Consider the following 14,878-nt stretch of genomic DNA (forward strand, 5'->3'; position numbering starts at 1 on the left):
ACGAGGGTCCTAGGCCAGTAGCCGACCTAGACCAGCATCCTGCTCTCACAGTGGCCAACTAGATACTCTTTCCTCCTGGAGTTTCTAGCAAGTGGTATAAGTTAAAGGTAAAGGGACCCCTGACCATTAGGTCCAGTCGTGGCCAACTCTGGGGTTGCGATGCTCATCTCGCTTTACTGGCCGAGGGAGCCGGTGTACAGCTTCCGGGTCATGTGGCCAGCATGACTAAGCCGCTTCTGGCGAACCAGAGCAGCGCACGGAAACGCTGTTTACCTTCCCGCAGGAGCAGTACCTATTTATCTACTTGCACTTTGTGCTTTCGAACTACTAGGTTGGCAGGAGCAAGGACTGAGCAACAGGAGCTCACCCCGTCGCGGGGATTCGAACTGCCAACCTTCTGATCAGCAAGTCCTAGGCTCTGTGGTTTAACCCACAGCGCCACCCGCGTCCCATAGCAAGTGGTATAGGCAGCCCAGTTTACACATATTCAGTATGTGTGTAACCATGTATACGTGCATCATGCTGAACCCGAAAGTCATGAAGACATCACTGAAGTGTCACAAAAAGTGTGGAATAGGGGTGTGGGGGGGAGAGGATTATACATGATTTCATGCATTGGGAGATGCATGAAGATCCCCCCCCCCGCCTTATTGTACATATTGCTGCTGTTGCTAAATATGTATTACATTTTATAGTTTGACCTAAGATGAATAGATCATATTGCATTTCACGGAGGGCTGAGTTATAGAGTGCATTGTTGTGTTGACATTGTGGATAATTTGATGTTGCTGCTTATGATGAAGTTTCCTCTCCTGGACAGGTTTTTTTTGTATTTATATTTTATATTGCATTTATATATTTTATGGATAGCACTATGTACATTATGTTGTCCTTATATTACCATATTGCCAACCTGCCAGTCGCCTTTTGACAAAGGATGGTATATAAATTTCTTCAATAAATATAATGAAGGATAATTATGCACATGGGTGTTACAGAGAAAATGTAGAGGTTGGAGTCGACAAAATGAAATACAAAAAGTACAATCTGTGACTTGCAGGGACACAGGTGGCGCTGTGGGTTAAACCACAGAGCCTAGGACTTGCCAATCAGAAGGTTGGCGGTTCGAATCCCTGCGACGGGGTGAGCTCCCATTGCTCGGTCCCTGCTCCTGCCCACCTAGCAGTTCGAAAGCACGTCAAAGTGCAAGTAGATAAACAGGTACTGCTCTGGCGGGAAGGTAAATGGCGTTTCCGTGTGCTGCTCTGGTTCGCCAGAAGCGGCTTAGTCATGCTGGCCACATGACCCAGAAGCTGTACGCTGGCTCCCTTGGCCAATAAAGCGAGATAAGCGCCACAACCCCAGAGTCGGTCACGACTGGACCTAATGGTCAGGGGTCCTTTTACCTTTACCTTTACAATCTGTGACTTAGTACTTAAGTGCATGCAGAATAAGATTTGCACCAATTGCTGAAAAAACAATCAGCATTGCTGAATAAATCCACAAATGTATTGGCACACAAAATCATTTACTTATTTATTACTACATTTATATCCCACTTGTCGTCCAAGGAGATCAAAGTAGTGCACATGGTTCTCCTGCTCACCATTTTATCCTCTCAACAACCCTGAGAGGTATATTTGGCTGAGAAACTATGTTTGGCTCGAGATCACCCAGTGAGCTTCATTGCTGAGTGGAGACTTGAACCCAGTTCTCCTAGTGCAATGCTCTAGGTAAGGTACGATAGATACAATACGATAATCTTTCTTGTCATTGTCCCATACAGAACAACGAAATTGGAAAAAATCTACATCAGACATTCAAAAACCAACAAGCCTGCTATCCCAGCTATCCCAACCTGGTTAGCCCCCTAAAAACTCTGATACCCCATTTTTAAATACAATATACTCCCATAGAGACTCCTTACACTGCGTTTAAAACCAAAATCGCATTTGGATAGAAACTGTTTCTCAGGCAGCTAGTCCTAGTCTTTATAACCCTGTACCTTCTTCCAGAAGGTAGAAGTTGAAAGAGATCATTTCTGGGGTGCGCACTATCCTGCGCTATCTCTGCAGCTTTCTTATGGCACCTGGAAGCATAGATTTGATCCAAGGTGGGAAGAGTGCACCCAATTATTCTCTCTGCAGTCTTTACAACCCTGGATAGCATTGTTTTTTCCTTGACCGTGCAGCTCCCAAACCACACACACAGACCATAAGTTAATACACTCTCAACAGTACAATAGTAAAATGCCATCAACAGGTCCTTTGAGAGATTGTTTTTCTGGAGGATTCTCAGAAAATATAACCTCTGCTGTGCTCTCTTCATCAGGTCTTTGCTGTTTCCCCCCCAGGTTAGGTCATCTCTCAATTCCATTCCCAGAAATGGAAACACCAAGACCTGTTCCACGCACTTCCCCTCAATAATGAGTGGCTGTACTAAACTGTCTTTCTCTTCAGAACCAAATGCATACAATTTAACTTCTTGATAAACTGTAATTCAGTAGTTTTCACATCGGAGTTTATTTCTGAAGTTCCTTTGTTCAAGGATGGCTGTCTTCTGGTCAATCACAGAGTGTTCTGGGTCACTTGCTAAAGTTAATTGCTTTAATGCTCTGTGAAAATGCCTTCGTTTAAGCTTTCACTGAGGTGTGACTCAGTCAGTTATAAAATATTATTTGTTTGACTGAGAAAGTTGGTGGGGTTTTTTAGTTTGTAAGAGCAGGTTTGTGGCTTTTAGAGCTTGTAGGAATTGTTTTAATTGTTTTTAGAATTTGTTCCATCTTATTTGCAATCCCACTCTACACCGTTTTGATGGCCTCGGGCTGTGAATGGGTTTATAAATTATTGAAATAAATATCTCATTAGTAAAAGAAATCATCATTCCACAGGGTTGATAAAATTGATACACACACCAAGTGTTTGTCAGTTATCCCAAAGCCTTTATATTCACTGGAAGGTGGGATATTTGTGAAACCCTTTCATTCCTTAGCATCTGGGTAGATACCCAAAGAAGGCAAAAATAAGATACTTCCCTCAGACACAGCATGGTTTTCCTGCACAGAACCCACTGGAAATGGGATTACACTCAAATGTTGGGATTCCAAACAAAGTCAGGCTATGTTTATCAAAACAGAATCCTTTTCTGGAACCCACCAGGATTTAAGATTTCAGAGGTGCAAGAATAAGCACCCAAGTGATAGCTCCAAAAACCTGGGCTGAGTGTCTACCAGCAATACTGAGCACAGGGAAGGAGAATCATGGAGGACTCAAAGGGAAACTTGTTGAGTTCAGGGGTTCCAAGGCAGCTCTAGTCTTTGATTACAATGACTCAGGGTGATCCTGGAATGTGCACAAGACCACCAGGTACACAAAAGAGAAACCACTGTCTTGTTCCTGTTGAAGATGGAGTTTGAAGATGTACTCAAAATCTTGGAACTCTTCATAGCAAGCCAATGGGAGATTGTGTTTCTTTGATTAGATTAGGAACTGGAGAATGGGTAAATAATCCCTATTAATTACATTAAGAGGTCACTCCCAAGAGAATAGTGGGTGGGGACATTTCCTTGTCCATTTCAATAGAGCCTTTCCACAAGGGCACTTTATCCCAGTTCCAAGATTCTTTCCAGACTTGTTGACCTTTTCAGACAAAAAGACAACCTTTTCAGCAAGGTACTCATGAGCACACAAAACGGTGGTGGAATGGTGTTGCCCAGCAACAAGTTATAACATTAATACATTTGTTGATTTGTGCATTGTGTGTGTGTGTGTGTTTAAAGCATAGAATATTATAGATGTCAGATGATAAGCCAAATAGCAGCTTGCTCAGGACCATGAATTGCAAACAGGCAAAGCAGAGTGGTACTGTTCCAGTTTTCCTTTGGGGCTGGTCCTACAGTCTTAACACTGTAAAGCACTTTAAGCCATTGCAGACTGATGGCAGTGGAGGAAGAAACTTGAACCATGATTTTTGACAGCAGCAGTTGCTTCCAAAGCCTTTGAGAAAGAGCAGTCTCTCTGCTGGAATTTCAGCAGCAGTGGGTTGTCTCCAACTAAGTTCTCTAACTTAGTTATGCCTATTAATTTCAATGGGTCTGCCCAGAGTATGACAAATAGTGGGCACAACCCGGTACTATAAAAGTCCACAAGGACCCACCTTTTTCTTCAGTGCTAGTTCTCTAGCCTGGGCAAGAGGACTGTGGAATTTGGAGCTCAGCCCTGGATGTAGACATAACTACATTTATATCCTATCTTTCTGGGATAGGATAGAAGACTCACACAGTTGTGTAATGATGTGTGCATTCAATAGCAAGTAGGATTTCACATTCAACACACATGACGTAGACAAGAGCAAAGGGATGACTACAGCTTATGGGTGGGAGAAACCCCTCTGGAACAACATCTCACCCACTTTTTCTCTGCCTATGACTACAATGAGAAAACATGTGTCTGTTTTCCCTTCTGCACAAGTAATTAAAGGCATATACACATGACTCTGCCTTGTTATATAACCCAACAGTTCCAAATGCTCACACACCAAGCTAACAATGTAATCTCATGATATTTTCAGCAAGGATCAATGTTCATCATTACACCCTTGCATGTCTAACGATGACAGCATACTACTAAAAAATCCACTTTTTTCTTTTCTGAAACATCCTCCCTGATAAAGAACTGAATGACCCAGCTCTACATGGGAACAGTGACCCAGTACTGACAACCATATTACCATGAGGTCGGGCTTCTGACCATATAGTTGTTTGATCAACTCGATTAATACGTACACCGTCCAATCTTTTGTCTGCCACAAATGTGTGGTAAAAGTTGGGAGCTTTAGCAAGTGTTGGCACATTCCCAGGTGACTTAATGGCCATATGACTTAGTAACTTAGTCTGATTATGTTGAGTTGTGGAGGTATGTACCCATGCTAGAGTCTTACAACCACGGTTGTCCTTTAAGGAACAGCTTATCTTTTGTTTTGTTTTTCTTTCCATGGTTTTCAGATCTCAAGCAGCAATACAGTGGTACCTCAGGTTACAAACACTTCAGGTTACAGACTCCGCTAACCCGGAAGTAGTACCTCAGGTTAAAAACTTTACCTCAGGATGAGAACAGAAATTGTGCGGCGACAACGCGGCGGCCCCCATTAGCTAAAGTGGTACCTCAGGTTAAGAACTGTTTCAGGTTAAGAACGGACCTCCGGAACGAATTAAGTTCATAACCAGAGGTACCACTGTACTACTTGTCCGCTCAGAAGTAAGCACCATTGGACTTACTCCCAAGTAACTATGCAAAAGTCGGCGGTTTGAATCCCTGCGACGGAGTGAGCTCCCGTTGCGCAGTCCCAGCTCTTGCCAACCAACAGTTCAAAAGCACGTCAAAGTGCAAGTAGATAAAGAGGTAAGGTGGGAAGGTAAACGGCGTTGCCGTGCGCTGCTCTGGTTTTGCCAGAAGCGGCTTAGTCATGCTGGCCACGTGACCCGGAAAAACTGTCTGCAGACAAACATCAGCTCCCTCGGCCAGTAAAGCGAGATGAGCGCCGCAACCCCAGAGTCATTCACGACTGGACTTAACTGTCAGGGGTCCTTTACCTTTTTTAACTTTTACTCAGAGTAGACTCATGGAGATTAATGGACCCAATTAGCCATGTCCATTAATTTCAGTGTGTCTGTTCTGAGAAGCATTAACATTGATATTCGGAAGTAAATCCTATTGAATTTAATAGGGCTTACCCCCAGGTAAACCACGTTAAGATTTAATCCTTAGTTCTGAGTAAACATGCACAGGTTCTGCTGTCTATTTTTTGTTCCAAACCTTATTTTGAAAGATACAGTAGTTATCATGAGGTAGTTTTAAATATTCATAGGGAATCTAGTCTGGTTCAAGTTTACTTATTTTTAATGGGAAACTGTTGCCATAGCTATAACATTACGGTTCTGAATAGAATATGAGAATGTGTGCATTATATATATTTACAGTTGCAATCGAAATTATTCAACTCCCATTGCAAATTGGGTTTATTATCAAAATTTGCAGACTTTCAGCTGTTTGCAATGAGCAAATCAAGCAAAAGCAATTGAAATAGCTAAACACAATGGATGCTTCAAGTGGCTCCCCCCAATTCAGCTGAAACTGGAACAGCAACACAAATACAACAGGTGTTTCCTCAAGCACACCTGATGCAACTAATCAAGGGCTTCTTAGATGTGCTTCAGCTGCAACACATGAAATGTCTGAGCTGGATTCAGGTGTCAGAAGCAGGGAAAATCTGGACATATGGAGTGTAGATTTTGTCGAATTCCCTTAAAAATAGGCTCAATTTCTTTTGAGATTTTGCAAAAGAAGTTCAACAACTTTGGCAAGACTAAAACTAAAAAAAAGCTCAACACCTTTTGTGTCCGGAGGTTTGTGGCGTGTCAAATTTGACTGAATGTCAGAAATATGGCCAAGTCAAGAGCAGTGTTAGAAACAGAGCTATGAAACCTGGGAGCTAAACAGCACCTTAAACCTAGGTTATGGGCGCCACAACGGAATGTCTAAGTGCGCTTGTTTATAGCAAGAATACAGGGCTGAAAATGAATGTACCTCAGCTAAAATCTTACAATTTTTTACATGGTCTAGTCATCATCTGAAGACTGCAAAAAACAAAGCCATGCTTCCCCCACCCAGCCCGCTAATATTCTTAAAAGGGTCTCTTCTCCAGTGTTCAAAGGAGCTGGAATTGGGGAGGGAGAAAAAGGCCCTCTTTTCCTTCCTCTCTGCAGTTTACTCTGAACTCTTAGGTGCAGTACTGCTCTCAGAGCTCAGAAACGGCTTGTGCTGATGAAATTGCCTGTCGCAAAATGCGCCTATAACAATGGGAGTTTCGGACACTGGTCAAGACAATGGTCCAAGAGGTAAGAGAAGAGATAATCACCCTTCATAAGCAAGGAGCAGGATACAAGAAGATAGCGAAGGCACTGAATGTTCCTAGAGACACTGCTGGAAGCATAGTTCGCAAGTTCAGAGGAACAGTGGTTACACTACCTGGACGGGGCAGAAAAAGGAAGCTATCTGTGGAAGCAACCAAATTTCTGAGAAGGTGGGCTGGGAAAAGCCCTCGAGTGACTTCAAATGAGCTGCAGCAAGACCTGGAGGCAGCAGGCACTGAGGTTTCAGTGAACACAGAAAGCCACAGACTAAACATGTACACCTTCCATGCCAGAACTCCAAGACGTACACCACTACTAACCCAAAAACACATAAAAGTAAGTTCTAATATGAGCAAAATCATATAAATAAGCCACAGAAGTTCTGGGATTCTGTTCTGTGGAGCAATGAAACAAAACTGTGGAGCAATGAAACAAAACTGTGGAGCAATGAAACAAAACTGTGGAGCAATGAAACAAAACTGTGGAGCAATGAAACAAAACTGTGGAGCAATGAAACAAAATTTTTCAGCCCCATGGATCAGTCTTATGTCTGGAGGAAGAAGAATGAAGCATACACTGAAAAGAATACAATAAAGAATGGTGGTGGCTCAGTGATGCTCTGGGGCGGCTTTGCATCCTCTGGCACTGGAAACCTGCAGCATGTAGAAGGCAGGATGGATTCACTGAAGTATCAGGAAATCCTAGGAGGAAATGTCATGCCATCTGCGAGGAAGCTGAAGCTTGGGCGTCATTGGACCTTCCAACAGGACAATGATCCCTAGCATCCCTCAAATTCCACCAAGACTTGGTTGCAGAAGTAGTCCTGGAAGGTTCTACTACAGTGGCGATTTCAGTCACCTGACTTGAACCCCATGGAAAATCTCTGGTGGGATTTGAAGAAGGGGGTTGCAGAACGCAAACCCAAGAATATTGCTGAACTGGAGACCATTGCTCATAAGGAATGAGCCAAGATTTCTCAGGGACTCTGCCAGAAGCTGCTGTCTGTCTATGCATTGCGTTTGCAGCTGGGCATAGCAGCAAAAGGCTGCTCCACTGAGTACTAAAGATGCTTGCCATGAAGGGGTTGAATAATAGTGAGATTGTAGAAGCCAGGACAAATTCCAAGTTCAGCTGAATTTGGGGAAACTACTTGAAGCATCTGTTGTGTTGAGCTATTTCAATTGCTTTTGTTTGATTTGCTCATTGCAAACAGCTGAAAGTCTGCAAATTTTGACAATAAACCTGATTTGCAACAGGGGTTGAACAATTTTGATGGCAACTGTATAGATGCATTTTTTTACTTGGAGGTGCAAAGCGAATACTATTTTTAAAGTTTTTCTTGCTTAAAAATTATTTTCATTGTGCTAGTGTTGCATTGTGCTATTTTGCACATGCAAAATATGTGCATAATTTAGAATTGAGAGTGAATGACTCTTGAGAGTGAATGACATCAAAGAGGGGGAAATGTTTTATTGACCTGTTTCCCCATACTGCTAATGTTACTGCTCCAAACTTTAAAGTCAGCAAGAGCAGAAGAAACCATAAAAACAAACAAGCCAGGAAATAGTGACATAACTGTGCAGCAATGCATGGAGGGAGAGGCAGCGTTTGAAATTTGCCAGGTGCCAGGTGCATTTTCCACCTGGCTACCAGCCACTTGCGACCAAGTGAAGATGCCTGGGCGCCCGGAAGCTGCCTGACGTCTCCCCCATCTGGAGGTGCATGCCTGGGGATCTTTGCACTTGGACTGTTTTCACATACTAATACCCCATCCTGTAGAATTATATCCATTATATTTTATCTGCACAATCAGAATGAATTTCAGGAACCAAAAAGTCATAATGAAAAATACAACTTTTGAACCGTCTGGTCTAAAAATGGCAACCAGACATCCCATTTTGGCGACTGTAGCTTATATATCTGAATTTCTAACACTGTGCCCAGAGTGGCTGGGGCAACCTAGTCAGATGGGTGGGGTACTACTAGTACTACTACTAATAAATTGCCCCCCTCTCAGACCTCCCCCCACCAGCTCAAATGCTGTGCTCACTTACCAAGCTTTGTGCTCCACTGAGTTGCATACAGACACACTGCACTTTTATATGTTTAAAAACAAAAATATGCACTTTTAGCAATTAAAAAAGAGCAAAGTTGGAGTATAAATTCTGTCTTCTCTGCTAGTCCTGCCCCCCTGGCCTGGCAAGGCACCCAACCTAAGCTAAAGTAACTTTTTTTTTATTTTTCCAGCTGATTACAACAGACAGATCTCACATCCTGGGATGGAAAGAGTCTGCCCAAACCAGGAAGTTCAGGTTGTGAGTCTACCTATCCCTCAATGAACTGCTGCACTGCTTTGTCACTATTTCCTGGCTTGTCTGTTTATGTGCAGTAATGTTTATGGACTACCTGTAATTACATATGACACCTTTGGGCAAAGAACAACTATCAAAGATAATAAATAAGTAAATAGGTGTTGCCTGAAGAGCTCTCATCTATCTGGAGCCTATTGCCATTTGCTTTTATTAGATGAGAGGTGTTCTACTGTTCTTGGCCAATTATAATTTTCTAAACTTTTGTTACCTTTCCCTCTCTCAGAGATGGGTAACTGTGGAACTCCAGAAGGTTCTGGACTCCAGTTCCCATCATCCCTGACCATTGGCCATGCTTTTGGTCTGGAGGGCAGATTCACCATCCCTGAAAGCCTCGTACCTACGGGACCGCCTCTCCTGGTATGTACCACAGAGAAACTTATGGTCTTCAAATAAAAACATCTTGAAGGTCCCAGGCCACAGAGGGGTTAGGCTGGCCTCAACTAGAGCCAGGGCTTTTTCGGCTGTGGCTCCGATCTGGTGGAACACTCTGTCACAAGAGACTAGGGCCCTGCGGGACCTGACATCTTTCCGCAGGGCCTGCAAGACAGAGTTGTTCCACCAGGCCTTTGGCCAGGGCACAGCCTGACTCCCTCCCTCGGCAATCTTCGCAGAGCTCTGGCCCAATGGTTGCCATTGGTTTGATTTGAATTAATTTTATAATGAATGAATTATAATGAATGATTTTAGAGTGTTGTGCTGTGTTGTACTGTTGTACTGTTTTATTGTTGTTAGCTGCCCTGAGCCCGGCTTCGGCTGGGGAGGTCGGGATATAAATAAAATTTTTTATTATTATTATCTCAGTTCTCTGGTTCCTTTATGTAGCCCCCAAACAGGACCAAGCAGAAGAGGGAGCTACCAGGCTTTGCTTATCTGGTTGGCCACTGTGAGAACAGGGTGCTGGGCTAGACATGGCGATCCCAAGGCAAAATGTCCCAAACAGCCTAATAGGGACTGAATGTGCTGAATAGCCCTGGAATACTGACTGACTTGGGGTGTGTGGGTGACCTCAAAAAATGATGTAGGAGGGCAAAGAGAATGGAGTATCATGGAAGGCATGATTGACTGACTGGACCATTTTTGGGGCATGCCCTCCTTACACTATCTGCTTTTTAACCAATATTAGTGTACCATTATGTTCTCCTGTTGGTAGACTGCCTACCATTGATGATGATGATGATGAAAGAACAGTTTATTTAAAAAATTAAACCAAATAAAATTATAAATGCAACAACTTTTTAAATTTTGCTAGAGATACTGATCGTGTTGAGATTCTCCATTCTGCTGAGCCAGAAAGGTTAAGAATGGGGCACAATAACCTCTGGTCTACTGAGGCAAACCAGCACATGCAATTATTATCCTTTAAGGGCACGCATATCTCCAATTATCATCAGATTAGTATAACAATGAATGCTTATAAGCATACCTTGGGGTTTTGGGTTTTTTTTTCCTATTTAGTTCTTCCTACGTCTTAAGGGCAAGCTTTTGAATTTCAACGTGAATTCCAACCAAAGAAATATAAAATGGCACCCAATTTCCCCTCACATTATGTTGTTCTGGGAAACCATCACTGTTTGCTTCAAGGAAGTGGGGACCTACTTAAAACCTTATAAAAGGAGATTATATGCAAGGAGGCCTTCTCTTCTTTTGTGAAACCAACAAGACGATGCCAGATTGGAGTGTTACAAATCCCCTCATCCTAAACTCGGAAGCAACCCCCCCCCCTTCACTGGTTGAGCCTCGAGGCCACCAACTCAAGTCTCTCCCAACCAAAAACCTCCCGACGTTTCCACGACGGCCACGCACCCCGAGCGGGGCCTGGACGGGGCGGGCCTCCGCCGCGTGATGCCGTTCAAACGTGCCAATGGACGGCCGCGGAGGCGTGTCAAGCGCGCCCTCCCCGCCAGGGGCTTTAAAAAGAGCACCATTTTGTGCCGGCTAGTCCGGGAGGCGGCGGGATATCGATCGGCGTGGTCCGCCTTGGGGAGCGAGAGAAGTTGCGCCCCCCGCGAGGGGGAGAAAAAGAGCGAGGCGAAGAAGGGGGGGCGGAGGAGGAGGAGGAGGAGGAGGAAGGCGCCTCCTGCTCCTCCTCTTTGGGGAAGAAAGAGGCAGGAGGCGGCGGAAGAGAGAAGCCGGAGCTGCTGCGCGCAAGTCCCTCGGCCGCAGTAGCTGCTCGACGGCAGGCGGCGGCGCTGGAGAGACCCAGAGGGAGCCGCCGCCGCCGGCGCGGCGCGAAGAAGGCGATGAAACCCCACGGAGCTGCCGCCGCCAGCCATGGAGCCGCCGCCCCCGCCGCCGCCGTCAGCGCCTGGCCTGCCCCTCGGGGCGCCGCGGGCTCGGAGGCGGAGAAAGTGGTGCACTCGCGCTCGCAGGCGCTGCTCTTCTTGGGCGGCGGCACGAAGGCGCTGGGCGACGCCTTCAAGCTGCTGGTGCCCAAGTCGACGGAGTTCATGAGCTCCGACGCCGAGCTGTGGAACTTCCTGTGCAGCCTCAAGCACCAGTTCTCGCCGGTCATCCTCCGCAGCAAGGACGTCTACGGCTACGCCTCGTGCCGAGCCTCCGTGCCGGACCTGTCCCGGGGCTTCGCGGCGGCGGCGCAGGGCAGGAGGGAGCGGCCGTGGAGGAGAGCCGCCGCCAGGGGGAGGCGCCTGCGGGTCGCCGCCGCCGCCGCCGCCGGAGGAGGAGGCGCGAAGAGGGCGGCCAAGAAGCGCTGCAAAGCAGCAGCCGAGGTTGCGCGCTGCGCTTCCGACGGGCGCCCCGAGCAGCAGCAGCAGCAGCCATCGGTTCCCGGCCCGGCAGCGCCGCCCTTGCCCGCGGGGACTCTCTTCGAGGGCAGGTCCCTCGAGAGCATCTGGCAGGCGGCCACCCCCCGCCAGCCGGACTCCTTCCCCTCCGTCAAGGTGCGCGGGAGCGTGTGGAACCGGCGCAGCTTGGAGGCCGCCCGGCGGAGGGCGCGGCGCCTCCTGGGGGTCGACCTGGCGCCCGTCGTGAGACTCCGCCGCTTGCAGCTGGTCGGGCGCCGAGGAGCGGGCGCCCCTTGAAGGACAGGCACCAGGCTTGGGGGGCGGAGAACCGGGATTGTGGTGTTTTTTTGGGGGGGGGGGGTCTTCTCTCCTCGCCAGCCGCGACGTAGCGAACAAGCGAAGGGAGGCGCGTGGCAGTCACCTGTTTACAATTACTTTGGTCCGGATTGGGTCGTCCTTACCATTCAATGAACTGCACTTTAGGGCGAAGTCTTGGGAGGACTGTCGCCCCTTTCCCAGCCCCATTTTCCCCATCTGGACTGGAAGGCCGCCCACAGCTGGCTGCTCGCCGCACGGGAACCTTTTCTACTTACCTTGATAACCTTGGGCTGAGGAGGAGGCAAGAGATGCAGTCTGGTTTTTCCTTTCCTTTCGAGTCACTTTTTCTTTCTTGCCATTGGGCTACCTCACTCACGAATTTGGCAAAGAGATCACTTGTTGCTCCCCCCCCCCTTTCCAAAGGAACTTTGCTATCAGTTTAATGCCAATTTCCCCCCTTTAAGAAGTAGCCAATGGATTATTATGTATGACTTTTGTGCAATTGCACTAGATGCTCAGGGTTACTTGAATATGCTAAGTGTTTCCAGTTTCAGATAACGGGACTTAAGCTTTTGACCAAGGATGCTCAAGGAATAAAGACTTAATTAACAGCTCACGGCTGATTTGATGGTGCAAAAATGTTTTGCTCCTTTTTGTTTTTGTTCTGTACATGAGTTGGACTTTGTGATAACAAACTTTCAATATAATAATGGTTGAATGTTTTGTATGTAATAAAGTTTTATAGTTGAAATTTAACTAGTATTTCTAATAGTTTCTAAAAATGAGAATTGTATTGGATACTTCATTTTATATAATCCTTACTTTAGAGAAGCTCTCAATCTTAAGCGAAAACTAATAAAAGTGTAAAAGTAAGAATTTGCTTCTACAGTTTAATTTGTTGAGAAAGAATGTTTGGCCTGGACTACAAGGTGTTAAGGTTCATTGAAAGTGTTCAGGGTGACAAGTTCAGCAAAATCACTAAAATACAGGAGCAAGTAGGAATGTTAGATTGTTTGCTACCTTAAAAAAAAACAAAGTTGTGGATATTCAGAATTGCTGTTCTGGCCACCTTCTATTTCCCTTTAAATCTGATTGGATCTTCAATATGCTTACAGTTTAAAATAATCTGTGTGGCCTTGGGATGTGTTAACTAATTGGCATACAATACAAGCTGAAATAGTGCAGTACAGAAAACTACTGACTGCTGAATCCTAACCACATCTATTCTGAAGTAACTATTTACTAAATTCAGCGGTACTTGCTCCCAGGTAAGGGTTAGGACTGCCATCTAAATGCTGAGCTCATTAGGAGCATTTCTATTTCAAACGACTTTTCCCAAATTTGTAGACAAGGGTAGAAATTCAGGATAATGCACCAGCAGCAGTTTTGTCCAAGCAGTAAATAAAACAGGCCTGTTAGCCAAACTTAAAATGCCGGTAGCTGTATTTTAGTAATGGCCGTGTGTTACCTACCACAATAAATGTGCCTTTGTTGGGGACTACAACTCCCACTGGTCCTGTTAGCTAGGGATGATGGGAATTGTAGTCCCAAACATCTGGAGGGCCAGAGTTTGCCTATGCTTGTGTTAGGGGATCCATATAAAGCTTTACGGACGTATAATGGTGGTAGTTAAGCAAGAGATGAGCTGCTCTCCTTTGGATGCATGGCTGTTTGCATGAGTCCACACTGTATCTTTCTTATCCATGAGTTGGAGCCTTCTCTGCTCTCTCTCTTGCCTGCTTTGGAGCAACAAGGCTTTTGCAAAGCTCCAGACTGGAACTTCTTTCGTTATGATAACAGTTGGAATCAACTTTTGGGAAGAATATACATCTGCATTTATAATGCACCACCCGTTGAGGAGAAAGCCGGAACTGGTTGCAAAGAAGAGCAAAGCCCCAAGATGAGTTTTGGCATGAAGGCAGTCCAGACAGAGAGTGTCATCCTTTTGGCTGCCAGCTGGTCTAGTTATTCTGAAGAATCTCCTCAGGACACAAAGCCCTTCTGAGCAGTGTGGCTGTTTTTGGGTCGTTCGTGACTGGACTTAACTGTCAGGGGTCCTTTACCTTTTAATCTGCTACAGAACTGAAGTGTGAAATGACCTTGAGGTAAGTAGGGAAGTCTCTTGTAAGGGGCTACTCTTCCTTCTTGGTGAGTCCATTCACACCAGGTGTAGGGAACCTTCAGCCCTTCAAATGTTGCTGAACTACAACTCACATCCTGTCCCCAGCAAGCATTGCCAGTGGCCAAGGATGCTGGGAGTTGCAGTTCAACAAGGTCTGAAGGGCCACAGGTTCTGCACACCTAGAACTTGTCAACTGATAAAATTGGTTCTAGGTCAAGGGTTTTGAAACCAAATTGCTTGGCCAAGGAGTCCAGCTTAAAGCCAAGGCCTACTAGCAATGGGAATAAGTAATATTTTGCTTCTCATCTGGCTCCCAACAAATTTTAAGCTTTAAAAATGGAGACCATTTGGCTTTACATACAGCAGCATGTATGCATTAGAGCATGGGTAGGCAAACCAAAGCCCGGGGGCCGGA

General features: G+C 45.6%; 1 protein-coding gene across 1 annotated transcript; it reads left to right on the top strand.

Moving 5' to 3' along the window:
- Window positions 1–10,996: 10,996 nt before the first annotated feature.
- Window positions 10,997–13,217, top strand: CCDC71L (coiled-coil domain containing 71 like). The gene has a single exon (XM_080971118.1). It carries the CDS (start codon window positions 11,523–11,525, stop codon window positions 12,318–12,320), a length of 798 nt encoding a protein of 265 aa, XP_080827244.1. The 5' UTR covers window positions 10,997–11,522; the 3' UTR covers window positions 12,321–13,217.
- The last annotated feature ends 1,661 nt before the right edge of the window (window positions 13,218–14,878 follow it).

Source organism: Podarcis pityusensis, assembly GCF_964106645.2.
Source record: "Podarcis pityusensis genome assembly, chromosome: 10".
In the NCBI taxonomy this organism is placed as follows: domain Eukaryota; kingdom Metazoa; phylum Chordata; class Lepidosauria; order Squamata; family Lacertidae; genus Podarcis; species Podarcis pityusensis.